Source organism: Coregonus lavaretus, assembly GCF_964263955.1.
Source record: "Coregonus lavaretus genome assembly, contig: HAP1_SCAFFOLD_844, whole genome shotgun sequence".
Lineage (NCBI taxonomy): Eukaryota > Metazoa > Chordata > Actinopteri > Salmoniformes > Salmonidae > Coregonus > Coregonus lavaretus.
In genome coordinates, this window is record NW_028159233.1 from 78,350 (window position 1) to 99,256 (window position 20,907).

General features: G+C 44.1%; 1 protein-coding gene across 1 annotated transcript in view; it reads right to left on the reverse strand.

Moving 5' to 3' along the window:
- LOC311123154 (vascular endothelial growth factor C-like) overlaps positions 1–20,907 on the reverse strand; it is a 54,414-nt gene that overhangs the window by 22,835 nt on the left and 10,672 nt on the right. Inside the window, exons 2-4 of the mRNA XM_084197419.1 lie at positions 10,286–10,505; positions 9,799–9,989; positions 4,042–4,181 (exon numbers count right to left, since the gene is read on the reverse strand). Of these exons, the coding sequence (XP_084053545.1) occupies positions 4,042–4,181; positions 9,799–9,989; positions 10,286–10,505 (551 nt within the window). The remainder of the gene's footprint in view (positions 1–4,041; positions 4,182–9,798; positions 9,990–10,285; positions 10,506–20,907) is intronic.

The window sequence follows — 20,907 nt, forward strand, 5'->3', positions numbered from 1 at the left end:
CAAGATGTTGCCATTCGGACAACCGCATTCTCCATAGGTTTTGATACGTGTCTATTTATATCACAGCTGAACCGGCCAACTCATGTATTAGACTACCATTCCTTAGCATCTCCTCATGATGTTTCCACTGATATGTATTTCCATCCATAGGTGAGGTCCGTACACATGTTGAGAGACCTGTGCTTGTAATGGTCTGGGTGTCCTGAGCATTCACAACAGTAAAGAGTAAAGGTCCATGGAAAAGAACTGCAGAGAAACCGACCAGAGAAAGATCAAAGCTCTACCATTGGACCCACGGGTCTGTTTAAGTCTTTAGCAGCTAGCTGAATCCACAGCCCAAACTAATCAATTATCATTAGCCCTCACAGCTTAATTTGGTACTATTTCTGTAATCCGTAATAATTCTGGGGATGGATTGGTCTAGACTAGACTCCATTAGGTCACTTCTAGATGTTATATACAGCTTTAATGCCTCTATATCCGCAATCAGAACATAAACTGTTGCTGCTATGTAACTTTACCCCCACTGAAGCTACAGGCAGAGAGGAATGGTGGAAAGAGACACCCCTTAGTGTCAAGGCAAAGAAGAAAAACACCAGGGATGCGTCCCAAATGGCACCCTATTCCCTATATAGTGCACTACTTTTGACCAGAGCCAAATGGGCCTTGGTCAAAAGTAGTGCACTATAAAGGAAAAAGGGTGCCATTTGGGATGTATCCCAGCAGAAAAAAGTTCTGGTCGCCGTAGGAACACATCTGCTTTTTCTTACACGAGGAGCTGAGCGAAGCCTGCCGATGTGTGAGAGAGAGAGCAGATCACTCGCTGAGGAATGATGCATTCCCCCCTCCCCCCCCCCCCTCACTCCTGCTATTGAAAATCCCTCTGACAGAGGAGCAGGCAGAAAAATACTGTAGTAAAATATCACATAATAATAAACAGGTTCGCTGACTCTCTCTGGAAGGATAGTTCTGATAGTTCTCTAGGACCAACTCAGTGTCTTAGGGGACGAACGCTGATCATTTGTCAACTTCCTCTCCTCTGAAATAAGACCTTTATTCCATAATTTTATATGTATTTAATTTAATTTTACCCTTATTTTCCAAGGTAAATTGACTGAAAACACAATGACCAGGCATTTCAATTAGTCACGTCATGTAAGATTATATCCATTAATCACACATTGGTAAACATTACTATTGAACTCAAGCATTATACCATGAGTAAACTTTCCCAAAACACTCAGTCACCTTTATTGTAATTCATCGTGTTTCAACCTATCCTATCGACTGGCCCCTATGACACGGCTAGTGAGAAACAGCCTTGTTGTAGCACGGCTCACATCCTGCCATAGATCTTTCAGCCAGGTAGTCGTGACCTGGACCTCTGGTCTGCATCCCAAATGGCACCCTATTCCCTATGGGCCCTGGTCAAAAGTAGAGCACTATACAGGGAATAGGGTGCCATTTGGAACGTAATCCTGGACCTGGCCGTGGCAGGCCTCTCATCTGGGATCGATCTGCAGCTCTCTCTTGGCAATACTGTCCTCCCTGGTCGGTCACAACAACACCACAGCTTTAGGACATGGAGAACATTAAGGTTTACAGATCAATGGTGTTCCAATTGCCATTGCATTGCTGCAGGAGAGTTTTTCTCGTTGGGAAATGAGTCATTTCTCGGCATGCCGGCGCATGTCGAGAACGGGCAAAAGGCTAATCCTTCAGTCTGTGGGGCTGACACAAGGGCAATAAACATTTACACTAGTCGAACTGTAACAGCGCAATACCGAGCAGAAATAGAGAGCAAGATCCCTTGTTAGTATACTAAGACTTGTATGAGACTTACAGAGAATTTATCCCACCAACATAATTATTCAACAATTGATCTAAACATTGTGTCACTTTAGAGACTATGAATTGACAGTACTTGACATGGCAAGGCCAGTGAATACGTCGGTTGGTGTACAGTTTCTTATTTAGGTTTGAAATTAGCCATTCAATTTAGGGCGAGGAGTTTTTCCTGAACACGTGGACTGAAACAGGTCAAACTCTGGGTCCTTGTTGATTATACGTAGGCTCCAGAGTTATACATAGGGCCCGAGTTTTCCCTTATCCCTGGTCAGCTATGAGCTCATTGTCTATAGTAAATTCTAAGTGTTTATGGAGTGTTGCTCTTCAGCCTGTTTGCTTGCTTGCGCAGCCTTGGTCTTGCTCTCCTCTCCCTGGGGCGTTGACAGGCCGTCCCCACCCTGCTGCTCCATATATCACCACTGTTACTGCTACTGCTACTGCTACTTCTACTGCTGCTACTGCTACTGTTACTACTGCAGCTACTACTGCTGCTACTGCTGCTACTACTACTGCTACTGCTGCTGCTGCTACTGCTGCTACTACTACTTCTACTGCTGCTGCTACTGCTGCTACTGCAGCTACAACTACTGCTGTTACTGCTACTGCTGCAACTTGCTACTGCTACTACTACTACTACTACTACTACTGCTAGTGCTACTGCTGCTATTACTACTGCTGCTGCTACTGCTGCTACTGCTGCTACTACTACTGCTACTACTCCAGCTACAACTACTGCTGTTACTGCTACTGCTGCAACTTGCTACTGTTGCTACTACTACTGCTAGTGCTACTGCTGCTACAACTACTACAACTACTGTTAGTGCTACTACTGCTACTGATACTCCTACTACTACTATTGCTGTTACTGCTACTGATACTCCTACTACTACTACTACTGCTACTGCTACTGCTGTGTGGAAAACCTCTAGCTACATATACCCTAATGTAGAAGAGGCTGATCTAAGTCTGGTTGAGGCTCTGGAAGCAATATTGTCCCCCGACTTGTTCTGATTAAGCTAAACAGTAAACACCCTCCTAGCGCTCCTAGCGCTCCCAGAACTGTATGTAAACCCCGGCTTAATGTAAAGTACATGTGGTGGCGTGAGACTGGGTGCCGGGCTGGGGGTTCGGGTGCGGGGCCAAGTCTACACTCCTCTACTCCTCTGACGTAAACACAGCACACAGACAAAATGAGAATCTGTCTGTAGATACAGCTTCTGTGTAACCTCTTGCTCACAATATACTGTCGTTTTCATAAGGTAAGGTGGGACGTTCACTGCAGAAGTAGCAACATCTCATCTTCGCATCACCCAAGTGGGTGCTGCACAGGTGTGTGTATGATGGAGGCAATGACACTAACTCTAATTATGTCAAAGTGCTTTCAGGTCTGATGACAGAAACACCATCCATTTAACTGTCCTCACTCCACGTAGTGATTATGGACTCAGTCCATAATGCTCCACAGTGCACTGCCCTGCCTAGATGGAAAGTTAATCAAGGTTCACTGCTGGGATTTCCTGTAGTAACACCTCCAATATCAACACACTGACAGGAAGCCTTCACAGCACAGGAACAATAGGTGTCCACACTAAATTGGCCAATATGAACCTCTATATCCTTTCAAGGGAAAATACTGTTGCTGTACAACACAAGGCAACCTCCCATTGTATCCAAAACATACACAACCTTTTCGCCACATATACTCCCAATAAAGAGAACCAGAATCCAGAAACTGACTGGAAAAACTGAGCAAATGTGTTGGAACTGGGGATTTTTGGTTAGCATGCTGACAGCGGAGACGCTATCCTAAGTTTCTTGGTACGAGAGCGAGCTTTCTGCAGGCTTAAATACATCCGCAACATCTTGCAAACTGTTCTTGAAGTGTACTTCCTGTCCTGTGGTGGGCAATGCTTCCTTCTCACTTTCTGGGCATTTGCAAAAGTCCCTGTGACAGATATCTGTTATAATGCTTTTAGCAGTTACTTCAACGGAACCACTGCATTGGACAGAAAAACACAATGGATAGACTGGATTAAGAATCCCCAAAAAGGGCACTTAAAGAGGCCTATATATTGCAGAGAAGATACTTTACTGAACTACTCCTACTATTACTACTATCGCTAACTCCTATAGAGGTAGGAGCAGATCAACATAGCTAAGTTAGTGGACTGGATTAAGAAAAGGAACACTTACTCTGGTAGAGATCGTCGTATGATGGAGTGTACTTGTCTGTAGACGTCCAGTTTGGACAGACAGCGGCACACAGTGTGGTTGGCAAAGCTGATAGTCACTGGCTTGGTCATTTGCGTGATGGGAACTGTGATTTCAAACAGCTAGGAGAAACAGAGAGTGAAGATGAGTCAAGTAACAGATAGTAGGACTTTTAGACAGTTTTCTTCAGTCAACATAACTGTGAAAAAACCCAATTATCAAGCTACTGACAGAGATCATAGTACTCTTTTTTTTCTTTTTTTTTCAATCTATTTGGGGGTAGATCAGCTTAATATTGCAGATAGATTGTAACTTCCATCAATGTAATTGTCTGTATTACTTCCAATCCTCCATGTTTATATATGTTTATATATATACAGTGGGGAGAACAAGTATTTGATACACTGCCGATTTTGCAGGTTTTCCTACTTACAAAGCATGTAGAGGTCTGTAATTTTTATCATAGGTACACTTCAACTGTGAGAGACGGAATCTAAAACAAAAATCCAGAAAATCACATGATATGATTTTTAAGTAATTAATTTGCATTTTATTGCATGACATAAGTATTTGATACATCAGAAAAGCAGAACTTAATATTTGGTCCAGAAACCTTTGTTTGCAATTACAGAGATCATACGTTTCCTGTAGGTCTTGACCAGGTTTGCACACACTGCAGCAGGGATTTTGGCCCACTCCTCCATACAGACCTTCTCCAGATCCTTCAGGTTTCGGGGCTGTAGCTGGGCAATACGGACTTTCAGCTCCCTCCAAAGATTTTCTATTGGGTTCAGGTCTGGAGACTGGCTAGGCCTCTCCAGGACCTTGAGATGCTTCTTACGGAGCCACTCCTTAGTTGCCCTGGCTGTGTGTTTCGGGTCGTTGTCATGCTGGAAGACCCAGCCACGACCCATCTTCAATGCTCTTACTAAGGGAAGGAGGTTGTTGGCCAAGATCTCGCGATACATGGACCCATCCATCCTCCCCTCAATACGGTGCAGTCGTCCTGTCCCCTTTGCAGAAAAGCATCCCCAAAGAATGATGTTTCCACCTCCATGCTTCACGGTTGGGATGGTGTTCTTGGGGTTGTACTCATCCTTCTTCTTCCTCCAAACACGGCGAGTGGAGTTTAGACCAAAAAGCTCTATTTTTGTCTCATCAGACCACATGACCTTCTCCCATTCCTCCTCTGGATCATCCACATGGTCATTGGCAAACTTCAGACGGGCCTGGACATGCGCTGGCTTGAGCAGGGGGACCTTGCGTGCGCTGCAGGATTTTAATCCATGACGGCGTAGTGTGTTACTAATGGTTTTCTTTGAGACTGTGGTCCCAGCTCTCTTCAGGTCATTGACCAGGTCCTGCCGTGTAGTTCTGGGCTGATCCCTCACCTTCCTCATGATCATTGATACCCCACGAGGTGAGATCTTGCATGGAGCCCCAGACCGAGGGTGATTGACCGTCATCTTGAACTTCTTCCATTTTCTAATAATTGCGCCAACAGTTGTTGCCTTCTCACCAAGCTGCTTGCCTATTGTCCTGTAGCCCATCCCAGCCTTGTGCAGGTCTACAATTGTATCCCTGATGTCCTTACATAGCTCTCTGGTCTTGGCCATTGTGGAGAGGTTGGAGTCTGTTTGATTGAGTGTGTGGACAGGTGTCTTTTATACAGGTAACGAGTTCAAACAGGTGCAGTTAATACAGGTAATGAGTAGAACAGGAGGGTAATGAGGAGAACAGGAGGGCTTCTTAAAGAAAAATTAACAGGTCTGTGAGAGCTGGAATTCTTACTGGTTGGTAGGTGATCAAATACTTATGTCATGCAATAAAATGCAAATTAATTACTTAAAAATCATACATCATGTGATTTTCTGGATTTTTGTTTTAGATTCCATCTCTCACAGTTGAAGTGTACCTATGATAAAAATACAGACCTCTACATGCTTTGTAAGTAGGAAAACCTGCAAAATCGCCAGTGTATCAAATACTTGTTCTCCCCACTGTATATATACATGGATATATACATACACACATATATATACACATATACACACATACACACACACATACATACATACATACATACACATACATATCCTTTAAAAATATATATATATTCCCCTTTATTACTTTCCAACCCCACTACCCTTTCCCTACTTGGAGTAAACTAGTGAACAATAATGCTTAGGCCTCTACTTCCAGCTCATACCTACTATCTACATCATAGTACTTTGTAGAACCTGTATTTGTCTAGTTGATGTCACGGCGCAACCAAACATGATGATCAACCTTTTGCCATAGTTTCTTTGCAGCATTCTAGTCAGGATCATTTGAAGGCTGAAGATTAAATCTAAAAACAACCAGATAAGTGAGGCTAAGAATGGGGCATGTTGTGCAACTCTAAATCCACAGACCGCTAACACACAACCACACTATGTATAAACTCTCTAACCCCAACTATATACACCATTGAAGTGGAGTGGATAGCAGCAACAAAAGAGGGAATGAGGCAAGGGAGCTTGTTTTTATTAGTGTCTGCAGGAGCTTTCTGTATCATGCCTTGATCAATTCAACACTATTCTTTGAGGTTACTCAGTTCTAGGGCCGCATAGAGTTTTAGGGAGGAATGGAGTAGACTCAAGCAGTTCTTGAGAGTGAGTCTGTGAATGGCCATTGGCCCCAAAGCATGAATAGCAAACAAAAGTCTTAGTGACTTGAATCCAGACTCTTTTAAACAGACTTTTCTTCCCTTCAATAAAACAAGTCAGTCCACATTCACTCAATAAAATAATAGACCACTCAATGAGGACTATAGCCCTTTAGGATGATTAAAACTGACCTAAGCAATCACCCCGATCCTCCTCCTGGCAGACGTTACCAAGGCATCCCAGTCTGATTAGTCTCAGCACCTTGACATGGGCTTTGGCAGAGGCCATTCCAGCTTCCTTTTAAGAAACCGCTAAAACCTGACACGTGCACCCGCAGTAAATACTGCAGCCCTTATCCCAATACATTGACGAGATTGGGAATGGTTTATAAGTGAGGGGAATACCAGAAATACTGTATTAATGGGATGATCTGTCCTCCCTGGTGACAGGGAGGGGTGCTTCCCTACCTTCCCCTACCCGCCACTCCTTTCCATCCACTCCCGGCTCCTTACAGCCCTGCTTACGCACTTACACCGCATCACACATCCACCCCACCGCTCTAAAGACAACACACTAACCCCTCATTAGGCTGGCAACGTACATGAAAGAGATTCCTTAAGGCGTCTTGATGTACTGTACCTGACAATGGACTCTACTCTCACATCGGGGGAAAGGAAGTGAGCACTACCAAAGAGCTGTCTTAAAGAACACTCATACTGTACCTGCAGAATAGTTCATTGAGGGCATAGGAAATAAATGTATATATAAATTTAGTTCATCCTAACTATTCAGCGAGTCAATCTGTCTGACTCCCGGCCCTGTCATTGAGGCATTTACAATCCACTGAGCCTGCACATTGTCTGGGCTCAGGTGGGAATAAAGCCAGATAAGAGGTAACTGGAGAGGCTTTAGATTGGCCATTAGTTCTGGTAGTGGGAACCTAACAGTAGGCCTACAGACCAACCTGCCTGGCTACAGACCAACCTGCCTGGCTACAGACCAACCTGCCTGGCTACAGACCAACCTGCCTGGCTACAGACCAACCTGCCTGGCTACAGACCAACCTGCATGGCTACAGACGAACCTGCCTGGCTACAGACCAACCTGCCTGGCTACAGACCAACCTGCCTGGCTACAGACCAACCTGCATGGCTACAGACCAACCTGCATGGCTACAGACCAACCTGCATGGCTACAGACCAACCTGCATGGCTACAGACCAACCTGCCTGGCTACAGACCAACCTGCCTGGCTACAGACCAACCTGCATGGCTACAGACCAACAGGTAATCCAAAGGTTGTGGGTGATGTCAGGGGGAATAGACACAACAAGCTAGTCTTTCTCTGGGGATACCCAGCAGTAGCATGAGTCAGTGTTTTAGCTATGAGTCTCCAAGTAAGCCTATCAACAAAGAGTCATGGGAGCTGTAGTTGGGCTTGAAATCAATCAAATCTGTATGGACAAAATAACATGGAAAATGCATGCTTACATTTTCTATCTGAATCAAATCACATTTGGTTTGTATCCAACCGCCAATGTTTAACAAGTAGTTAGGTTACCAAACACATGTATGCTATATTACTTAGCTGTGTTATTGAACAGCAGGTTTCAATTTCATTCTTGGTGCCCTGCGTTTTGCTAATGAGAGCTATATGGAAATATAGAACCCTTCACTTAAATCTGACCACTTTGGATGGAGAACATATGTTTTATCTGCATTGATCAGGGCACGCCAGCGCCCAACTGATGAGTCCTAATCTAACATCTAGGCTCCCCCAGTGTCTCCTTGAATGTTGACGCATACTTATTCTCTGACGCAAACACAGCATAAACAGAGACATCAGTTACTGTACCACACAGAGCAGATCACATCTCAGGGCCCTATGAGTCTGGCTCACTGGTCATAAAAAAACACTGCACTATTGAGTTACAACAAAAGAATTACACAACTATTCGGTTTGTTTTCTGATCCCCTAAAATAGAGAATCAAATCTCTTGATGGTTCATGTTATTTACATTTACATTTTAGTCATTTAGCAGACGCTCTTATCCAGAGCGACTTACAGTTAATGAGTGCATACATTTTCATACTGGCCCCCTGTGGGAAACAAACCCACAACCCTGGAGTTGCAAGCGCCATGCTCTACCAACTGAGCTACAGGGGACTATATATATATAAAAAAAACTGTGTTAGACCAGTAAATATTATAGGAAAAAACCTTAGGTTCCCAGGGGTTACCAGGATTAAGTCAAGTAGGTCATTGAGCTACACTTTCAGAGGCTGTGGTAGGTCTCCATAGCAACATTAGAAGTCTAACAACAGTTGTAATGTTAAGGCCTTGACCGGGAGGACACAGACTCAAGCCCCTGACTGTGAGAGTGTCATGCTTTAAATCACACAGACTCAGAATAGCCCGGCTGGGGTCAGCCCACCCAAAATAAGTGGACAATTAAGAGAGGGCTAGCCGCTAATAACTCGGCACACACACGACCTAGCAGAAGACCCCCTGCCCTCCGTTTACCCCCTAAATCAAGGTGGGACACTGAGAATGAACACCTCACTCCCCTCAGTCTAGTAGAGAAAAACTAAGCAAGCACAGGCTTTAAAGAAGCTATAAGCCCATCAGAGTACATCCAATACGTCATTGGAATTTCCACAGATCACACACTGTAAAAACAATGCATTGTTTTGGCGTTTGCATGCAAATCAATTAAACCGTTTCTAAATCATATGAAGCAATGCTTTAACCCAACTCCAGTCCTCAGGGGCTTCTGTGTCTTAACGGTGTTCAGGTCTTGCCGTTCAACTAGTAAAATGATGATCTGTGAGTGATCTGTGGTCAATCAATGACTTTAATTGATCAATTAAGCCCCTAGGAACAAAGCAAACCTGAAGATACTGCGGCCTGTGATGTTTGAAGTTGAGTACCGCCGCTGTTTAAGAACCCCACTCCAACATAGCCAACACACACACGCACACTCTCGCACACACACACACACACACACACACACACACACACAGAGCCCCCCACCCCCACACACCACAGTCCACCCTCTCTCTTGCGGTCCCCCAGGTTTTGTGTAACTCACCGTCTTGCTGATGTAGGAGGTGCTGATGTTCATACACTGGCGCTCCTCGCTGTTGCAGCAGCCCCCACATCTGTAGACAGACACGCAGGGTGGTTTATAGAAGGTGTTTGTAGCCGCCCCAAACTCTTTCCCCACATCTAAACAAACTTCTCGTGGCATGCACAGGGTCTTTCTCCACTCTGACTCAATACCTGTTGGATGCACGTTGAGAGAATCAGACAGGAAGACCAGAGCATTAAAATTACATCATCATTCGACAAACCATGTATTGTATTGCACTTCCTGTATTGACATCAGTCAAGATAAGTGGCCAATCAAATGTATTTTCTTTTTTAGGTGAAATAAATGTGTTTGCTAAACTAAGCATTGATCTTATTGGTTGTTATAGTCAAATGTTACTAGGCTACAAGGTCAGTTGGTCAACAACAAACACATCTAGACTGGCCAATAGTGACAGAAAAATCATCTCCTGAAAACAGACACTTACTTTTCAGTATGTCAAAGTTGAAGTAAGCTGCAGCGAACGCCGGCGGTTCGTCGCTCGACCTCGTTTCCGTGGCTATGTGTTCCCCTCTCAGGGGGAAGCGTGCGCCCCGCTTTGACCGGCACTTGAGCACGCTGTAGTAGTTAGGGTACACTATCCTCATCAGTTCGTCAACACTGGCCACGGAGCGCAGCTGCTGCTCAAGGTCTGGCTCCGACGGTTCCTGGATGGAGAGAACAGAGAGAGACCATATAAGGACTGATGTACTGGTACCGTTATCAGCACAATAAGAACTGGGGAGATGATATGAAGGTATTTGGTTTGAGGAGATGTCCCACAACAGTGTGGTGAATGATACAGTCAGGGTTAATGAGGAACTGTGTTACTGGAGTCAACTCAGTCTGAGACAATACTATGATCTGATGAATTGACTTAGATCTTATTGTTATTTGTTAGGAGGAGGAAGAGTATTTAGAAAGGAATCTCATGGTGATGGTTTTGGCTCACGGACATAGACATGTCAATAACCCCCAAGTAAGTGTGATAAATGCTTGTTTAGTCATACTGAGCCTTTTCATTGGTTGATATAGTTTGGGTTCTGCTGTGTGCTGGTGTTGGCCTTTTGGATAAAACCATTTAAATTGCATTGGTAAAGCATTTCCTGTCCTGACAGCCAACACTATTAAAAGATGCAGTTGAATCAGGAGATATGCATTTTAGGTTTAGCAGACACGCTTATCCAGAGTGACTTACATGAGCAACTAGGGTTAAGTACCTTGCTCAAGAACACATTGACAGATGCTTCACCTAATCAGCTCGGGGATTCGTACCAACGACATTTCAGTTAATGGCCCAATGCTCTTAACTGCTAGGCTACCTGCTGCCCAATATGTAAGCTCTTTGAGCAATCAGTCACTCATTCATTCATGGACTGCAAACCAGCCCTTAGTAGGTTCCTGTACTTGTTGATCTCCCATGACCTGCCATGAATCCGTTAAATCTACTAACTGTATTAATTGTAGTATTCATTCCAAAACATAATCTCATTCAACGCTGAGAATCCCCTTGTATCACCTTTAACAGCTGTATCAACCACCGACCAGTATTGAAAAGCAAAATGAAAAATTATAACCACAAATAGGTGCAGCGTTATAAAAAAAAAAATGTCCAGGCAATTGTGTGGGTTTGAAAGATAAAAAGCATTTAACTTATGGGCTAAGACATTATTAAAATACACCAATGCCTATTGGCTTACGCCATCAGGGTGTCCTGACACATGGAGGAGAGGCAGACCAATATTGTCTGAACTGGTAGGAAGACGTGAATACAACAGAACGCTTGGTGTGAGGGTAGCTACTATAGCTAATGACCTGTTCTCCTCCAACGGCACAACCAAGCCCTGGAAGACATATGCATAAGGATTGTCTAGAACACGTTCAGCGCCCGGTCGTCCCTCGCCTACCAACCAATTGACAGGCTGCTTACTCAGTAAACCGAGCAGGGTGTTAAACGCGGCCTGGGAGTTGAGATCTTGAGATGAAGCAGCGTCTGCAGCGAGAATGTTTCATCGCGCAGCCGTGCCTCCCCTTCTAACGTAACTCTCCCATCACCCCGTTACTCCTTGGGGGATACGAGTTTGCAAAGTGTGAAAACATGAGCGCTGTCTAAGAGAGCGTACAGGAGTTGCCGATGAAAAGTGATACTGCTGTCTGGAACATTCCAGGAAACATGCCCAGTTACCCTCATGACTGATCACCCCCGATGATAACCAAAAAACAGAGAGAAAGAGAGTGAAAACCTCCCTCCCCCACATTCGTCTCCGCCCGAGGTGACAAAAAGCGAAGTGAGAAAAAAGGGGTGATAAATGTTTTATTTTATTTCGGACAGACTCTGAGTAATTCATCATAGTTTATTATCCAAGACCGGGCTGAGATGATTAAATAGACATGACATCTTATTCTGTGCTGACCACCATGTTTACAGATGGCTGTGTAAGGTTCTTGACTCTAATTGAACTGCTTGGCTTGGGGAACATGATCATTTATAAATACACATGACTCATACGTTTGCCTTAAAGTTTATGGGATGTGTAGTGTTTTAAAACATTTGGACTGGATTGGAAAATTAAACTAAGACATGAACCATTATGTTTTCCCTAGTTGAGTTGTTTCCAGGGAAAGTTACTTGATATCTTGATATGTCTAGTTCATCTTGTCTTTAAAGATGAGCCATGAGCTGTTTGCAAAACAGATAAGGCAAAGGATTGAACTGAGAGGGGAGTTTGCAGAAAATGGACAGATTATAAACATACTGATTGTATTATTCAGTTCAGGGAATGCTTATTGGACTCTGATACTTTCCAAGGACACAGGTTCAAGTCTTTGCTTTGACATCAGATGTCATGACTTAATAAACAAGGCAAAGCAAATTACTGGATGGAATAGCAGTTCCATCTTTTACTCCTGTATCGCCAATAGTTAATTGACAATATGACCTCAGCTCCTCTGTGATTGACATAATCCAAAAACCTGCCAATAACAAAAATACATTGAATTCAAAGAGAGAAAGAGCTTGACCTTTGTATCAGGTTATTGTGGAACCTTAGAGTCGTTCATATATTGGAATCTATAGTGTACAGCCTGTATAGCAGTGGTGCACCACTCTGGTCCTCTGGACATGCAGCATCTCTCTCCCGAGCACTGCTTTCTCATCAAAGTATCAGGTGAAGAGGAATAATTCTATTCCTTGTAGGAAGCAGGCATTTTCCCCTTTATTTATTCAGGAAACTCAAACACCAGAGAAACCCTGAACGAGACTATTGTATTAGACTCCTTCCATGTGGTAGTTTACAATGTTTCCAGAGATAACACGCAATGTTCTGTTTCCTACCAGAAACAATGGACACTGTGTGTGTGTGTGTGTGTGTGTGTGTGTGTGTGTGTGTGTGTGTGTGTGTGTGTGCGCGTGCATGCGTGTGTAAGCATATTCACACCTTGGTCCACCCTAGCCTCACGTTCATTCACTAGGGAAAAGAAACGTCTGACGTCATAAATCAATTCTAAGTGACAAAGGAAAACAATAAACAATCGTAGCTCCAACTAAACGTGCCGTTTAACTACAAATAGAACCCATTGTTTTACTATTGACATGGGAGCACAGAGTACAGAAGACCAATATGGAAACACACAGTAAGGATCCACAGTGGAATGCATGCACCAGGCAGTAGATGCTGTACAGTATAGCACAGTAGACAGGCACCTACTGCTTTCTAAGAACATTATATAGGTAGCCCTTTCCTGCAGTCAAATTACCCAGTGGCCTCATGGGTGGAATGTTATTAATACTTTTTTCCTCTTTTTTTATGGCCAAAATCTGGTGTTTCTATGTCAAACAGTTTTGTTATATTTCAGTCTACTGTGGTGTATATAAAGTGTAATATTGGAATGCAAACTCAAAATGTAATACATTTCAACTCTATATCTGACATGGTACAGGTGTCTTCTTTTTTTTAGCCCATAAACATGTGTGTGAGGTGTATACTTTTGTTTCAAAGTAGATTTGTTAAAGACTACAGAGAAACACTCTGTTTGACCCTGATTTATCCCACTGCAGTAAAAGGCTTCAAATCAGTCACGTCCACCACAAAACACACCACTTTAATTTGCTCCATGCAGTTTAGAACTCTGCCAAGCAATCCCACTGATGACACTTATACTGAGTATTATGACTAGGGTTCATACGGTGAAAGTTTGAATTCACAGGATATGAATGACCGTGTGGACGGATATACAGACCAGATAAAATAATGTTCAAAATGTAACGCATAAAATCTCAGTCAAAGTTCATTTTTGTCAGTCCTGGTCGTCATCCAAATTGGCACAGTATTCCCTTTATAGCCGAATGGGCTCTGGTCATAAGTAGTGCACTATATAGGGAATAGGGTGCCATTTGGGACGTATCTCTGCTGTTAGTGGAATGCGCTGCAACAGACACAGGAAGGTGAAAGTATGACTGAGTGGTGGTAATGGAACATTATAGCCACATGACAAGTAGGTACAGGAAATCATCCTGACCACTATGACAGTAATAAAATGCCTGTGTGGTTTAATCATCAGCATGTGTGGTTCCAATTACCGAACAAACATGTGCTCCCTTGCCCAAAAGCTGTTGTCTTTGCACTTGTATGTACTTGAATGACCTCTTAACAGTATTGTAAATTGAACTGACTTTCAATTGTTCACTTGACACCATTAGGAGGGAATGGCTAGGGCCAGGAGTTTTCCCTGACCATGTGATCTGACCAGGAAAAACTCCAGTCCCTGGTTGTATAGACTACAACTAGGGCTGTGAGATTCCCTTTGTCAGGGAAAACGGACAATAAACAATGTGCAGACGTAATCATGTGCGTGGGAGTTACATTTAGTAATGAACAGGAAAAACCTGTGGCCTTAGTGATGGCCTCAGTACTGAGTTACTGGAAGGCTGATACATCCTATACTGTACAGTATGGCTCTAGGTATGTCCTATGATGACAGGCCCTGAGTATAAACCTCAGCCTGGGCCTTTGCTGAACGGTGAAGCAGCAGTGTTTGTGCTTCCTCTGACTAAGCAGAGCAGAGCAGAACAGGTTTATGGATACTTATGGATACCAGGCAAGCCCCTGTCCTCCCCATCTCCCCCCTCCCTCCCCCTCCCCCTCTGGTTCACCGGCATCCCGGATGCTCTAAGATCCAGGATCCAGCGGCCCAAAACGATCTTCCCAATCTGAGCCTGGAATTCTTCTCTTCCGTTCTCCTGCAGGGCCAGGGATTTCATCCGTGTTGCCAGGATTCAACTAGAATCTACCTCTTCAAATATATTACCATGAATGTATTGCCATGGTCCGTTTGTATCTGTTTACACTGCCTAAAGACAGAGCCTGATGTCATGAGCAAACCGCCTGACAAGATTTTTCCATTCCCAAAAGTGATGACATAATCAATAAAAACAAAGTCAAAATACTGCCAAAATCAGACAGTGAATCATCAATAATGCAAAAATAGTGAATTAAAGATTTCCTAATATGTCCTAACTGCATAATCTAATGATATGAGTCATATTGAAAGTAAAATAACCAATTTCAAATGGTTCCCTTAAGAACAAACAAGCATCGTGGTTTGGCAAAACACTGTAGCAGTGGCCAATTGGCAATATGTATGATAGTTACTCAACAAATGATCTATTTGATGTCAATGGAATGACAGGAAAACTTAAACTTTTCCTGTCCTTAGCTTGTGATAGTAACATACTCTGTTAACTTCATCCAACAATTTAAAACTTAATCGTTTTCCACTTCCCAAATCTGCTTCAATTGATTTGAAACCAAACATAGAATTGTATTCGCTGTTGTACATCAGGACAGAACTCACTAAACAGATCCTTTAAAACCAAGGCATATCCTCTTTGGGTCAAGTCAAGTCAGGTCCAACATTCAGTCATCTGAAGTTTGATCTGACGACATTATGTTATAGCCACAGATGTGAAACCACTAAATATTCAAACCAAAACAGATCTATGATGGACCATAAAGCTCTGATGTCTGCATGTCATCCATGGTCTGTACATGAGGAGTAACCATAACTGCAAGATGAGGATAAGAGGTTATGGAATGGCATGTAGCCAAAGGCAAGGTGGAACAGAAGGCTGCTAAAGCAGGATATGGGCTTTTTCTCCATAGCCTGATCCCACTACTAGCTAACTGCACAAACACAGGAATGACACGTGTAGCATCTGTTGCAGCCATTACTTTGATCCATATTCATTAGACCCTCAGGACCAGGCTTAGAGACAGAGAGCAGGGGGTAATTGACCTAGAACATGCCTAGCTAGTGTAGGACAGGACCAGGCTTAGAGACAGAGAGCAGGGGGTAATGGACCTAGAACATGCCTAGCTAGTGTAGGACAGGACCAGGCTTAGAGACAGAGAGCAGGGGGTAATGGACCTAGAACATGCCTAGCTAGTGTAGGACAGGACAGGCTTAGAGACAGAGAGCAGGGGGTAATGGACCTAGAACATGCCTAGCTAGTGTAGGACAGGACCAGGCTTAGAGACAGAGAGCAGGGGGTAATGGACCTAGCACATGCCTAGCTAGTGTAGGACAGGACAGGCTTAGAGACAGAGAGCAGGGGGTAATGGACCTAGAACATGCCTAGCTAGTGTAGGACAGGACCAGGCTTAGAGACAGAGAGCAGGGGGTAATGGACCTAGCACATGCCTAGCTAGTGTAGGACAGGACAGGCTTAGAGACAGAGAGCAGGGGGTAATGGACCTAGAACATGCATAGCTAGTGTAGGACAGGACAGGCTTAGAGACAGAGAGCAGGGGGTAATGGACCTAGAACATGCCTAGCTAGTGTAGGACAGGACAGGCTTAGAGACAGAGAGCAGGGGGTAATGGACCTAGAACATGCCTAGCTAGTGTAGGACAGGACAGGCTTAGAGACAGAGAGCAGGGGGTAATGGACCTAGAACATGCCTAGCTAGTGTAGGACAGGACAGGCTTAGGGACAGAGAGCAGGGGGTAATGGACCTAGAACATGCCTAGCTAGTGTAGGACAGGACAGGCTTAGGGACAGAGAGCAGGGGGTAATGGACCTAGAATATAATATAATATAATATATAATATAATATATAATATGCCATTTAGCAGACGCTTTTATCCAAAGCGACTTACAGTCATGCGTGCATACATTTTTGCGTATGGGTGGTCCCGGGGATCGAACCCACTACCTTGGCGTTACAAGCGCTGTGCTCTACCAGCTGAGCTACAGAGGACCACATGCCTAGCTAGTGTAGGACAGGACAGGCTTAGGGACAGAGAGCATGGGGTAATGGACCTAGAACCAACCTAGCTAGAGTAAGACAGGACAGGCTTAGAGAACACTGTACTGGGGAAACAGACCTAGCCAGAACCATATTCATATATCTACATATAAACGACTCCGGACTTAGCTAGAGGAAGACAGGACAGGTTTAGAGAGCACTGCACTGGGGGAGCTGACCTAGCTACAGTAAGACAGGACAGGTTTAGAGAGCACTGCACTGGGTGAGCTGACCTAGCTACAGTAAGACAGGACAGGTTTAGAGAGCACTGCACTGGGTGAGCTGACCTAGCTACAGTAAGACAGGACAGGTTTAGAGAACACTGCACTGGGGGAGCTGACCTAGCTACAGTAAGACAGGACAGGTTTAGAGAGCACTGCACTGGGTGAGCTGACCTAGCTACAGTAAGACAGGACTGGTTTAGAGCGATTCAGATTCAGAGTGTTTAATCACATGTACAGGGTTGCAGGTGTGATTACAGGGTACAGTGAAAATCTTAGGCTCCGAGCTCCAACATGCAGGACTAAGTGAAATAAAATAATAAAAATGGTAATAAAAAACAACAACAATATAAACAGAAATAGCACTATATACATTATAACTGTAGCAGGGAGGAATAAATACATGTCCTGACTGTTGAAGGGGTGGGGGGAATGAGCATAGGGGGAGAAGCAGGACCATTGAGGGGGTGTGGGAGCACTGCACTGGGGGAGCTGACCTAGCTATAGTAAGACAGGACAAAGATCAGACTCCACTGACCTAGCTACAGTAAAACAGGACAAAGATCAGACTCCACTGACCTAGCTACAGTAAGACAGGACAAAGATCAGACTCCACTGACCTAGCTACACAGCACAAACACCAGCTCTGGATGGTTGAGCAGACACCCACCACAATATACAGTGGGGGAAAAAAGTATTTAGTCAGCCACCAATTGTGCAAGTTCTCCCACTTAAAAAGATGAGAGAGGCCTGTAATTTCATCATAGGTACACGTCAACTATGACAGACAAAATGAGATTTTTTTTTCCAGAAAATCACATTGTAGGATTTTTTTATGAATTTATTTGCAAATTATGGTGGAAAATAAGTATTTGGTCAATAACAAAAGTTTCTCAATATTTTGTTATATACCCTTTGTTGGCAATGACACAGGTCAAATGTTTTCTGTAAGTCTTCACAAGGTTTTCACACACTGTTGCTGGTATTTTGGCCCATTCCTCCATGCAGATCTCCTCTAGAGCAGTGATGTTTTGGGGCTGTCGCTGGGCAACACAGACTTTCAACTCCCTCCAAAGATTTTCTATGGGGTTGAGATCTGGAGACTGGCTAGGCCACTCCAGGACCTTGAAATGCTTCTTACGAAGCCACTCCTTCGTTGCCCGGGCGGTGTGTTTGGGATCATTGTCATGCTGAAAGACCCAGCCACGTTTCATCTTCAATGCCCTTGCTGATGGAAGGAGGTTTTCACTCAAAATCTCACGATACATGGCCCCATTCATTCTTTCCTTTACACGGATCAGTCGTCCTGGTCCCTTTGCAGAAAAACAGCCCCAAAGCATGATGTTTCCACCCCCATGCTTCACAGTAGGTATGATGCAACTCAGCATTCTTTGTCCTCCAAACACGACGAGTTGAGTTTTTACCAAAAGTTCTATTTTGGTTTCATCTGACCATATGACATTCTCCCAATCCTCTTCTGGATCATCCAAATGCACTCTAGCAAACTTCAGACGGGCCTGGACATGTACTGGCTTAAGCAGGGGGACACATCTGGCACTGCAGGATTTGAGTCCCTGGCGGCGTAGTGTGTTACTGATGGTAGGCTTTGTTACTTTGGTCCCAGCTCTCTGCAGGTCATTCACTAGGTCCCCCTGTGTGGTTCTGGGATTTTTGCTCACCGCTCTTGTGATCATTTTGACCCCACGGGGTGAGATCTTGCGTGGAGCCCCAGATCGAGGGAGATTATCAGTGGTCTTGTATGTCTTCCATTTCCTAATAATTGCTCCCACAGTTGATTTCTTCAAACCAAGCTGCTTACCTATTGCATATTCAGTCTTCCCAGCCTGGTGCAGGTCTACAATTTTGTTTCTGGTGTCCTTTGACAGCTCTTTGGTCTTGGCCATAGTGGAGTTTGGAGTGTGACTGTTTGAGGTTGTGGACAGATGTCTTTTATACTGATAACAAGTTCAAACAGGTGCCATTAATACAGGTAACGAGTGGAGGCCAGAGGAGCCTCTTAAAGAAGAAGTTACAGGTCTGTGAGAGCCAGAAATCTTGCTTGTTTGTAGGTGACCAAATACTTATTTTCCACCATAATTTGCAAATAAATTCATTAAAAATCCTACAATGTGATTTTCTGGAGAAAAAAATCTCAATTTGTCTGTCATAGTTGACGTGTACCTATGATGAAAATTACAGGCCTCTCTCATCTTTTTAAGTGGGAGAACTTGCACAATTGGTGGCTGACTAAATACTTTTTTTCCCCACTGTAGATAGAAGGACTGGGGGTTGTAAGGGGAAGAGAGGGCACATGTACCACCATGCCTCCATCCATCTGGTGTGCATAGTAAGCCAATATCAGGGATATCTATCCTATTCTACTGATACAGACCCGAAATGAACTGTGTCCCCGGAGATACAAATCATCATGTACGGACCGCTCAGCAGACCAGAACCCAGACAGACCGCAGGTTTCATTTGAATAATGCTATTCATCACTAATCATTTCCTGGGCTGTCTCAAATGGCACCTTACTCCCTACTTTTGCCTAGAGCCCTATGGGTCCTGGTCAAAAGTGGTGCACTATATAGTGGATAGGGTGCCATTTGAGACGCAGCCCTGGTGTAATTGAGATGTTTCCCGGTAGGTAGGAAGACTCCAACACATTCCTCATGTACATCACGCTACAGCTCATCATAAGATCAGCATCATTCCACCCTCCTCCTTCTTCTTCCACACTCACTCCCCCACTTGCCTTCTTCCTTGTGGGAATCGCTTTTCCATTCCTAGCGCTAGAGCTGCTATAGCCATTAGATATAAAACTGGCACTGTGCAAAGACTGAGCAAATAAAATATCATAGTCAGTGTCAATGTATACAGTATAGGATTAGCTTTGAAAACCCCAATAAACTATTATTTAATAATTACCCAGATACAATCAGCTTCGCAGAAGAACTTGGCTAAAAAGGGATTTTGAACCCTGATCTTGTAATCCTCAACTGACTTACATTTTGTCACCCTTCCACTTTGACTTTGTAGATTCGTTTCGCAGATATCTGACAGCTTGGAGGACATGAGGGACGTGTTTTTAGTGGGATTAGATATGTTTATCTGTGAATGGCTGCTTGCTTTTGGGTTTCTGCGGTGGAATAAAGCAATCAGTTCAGCCTATTTATCTGTCTCTATAGGACCACCGGGAACTACAGCCTAATGTAGCATAGCCCACCTTCTGAGCTCCCCTTCCAGGGTGTTCTGCCTGGCCGACTTTACATCCCCAAACATCAGCCTCCAGCCTCCACTGGGTTAGCTAGCCTCCACTGGGTTAGCTAGCCTCCACTGGGTTAGCTAGCCTCCACTGGGTTAGCTAGCCTCCACTGGGTTAGCTAGCCTCCACTGGGTTAGCTAAAATGCAAAAAAATCTAAATAAATGACGTATATTTTACAAAAGCTGGATCCCTTCTAGCCATGACCCCTCCACTGGTCTGCCAATACATGCTGAGGCTTTTCAACTTAATCTCAACCTTCAAATACTACAGCAGGTTG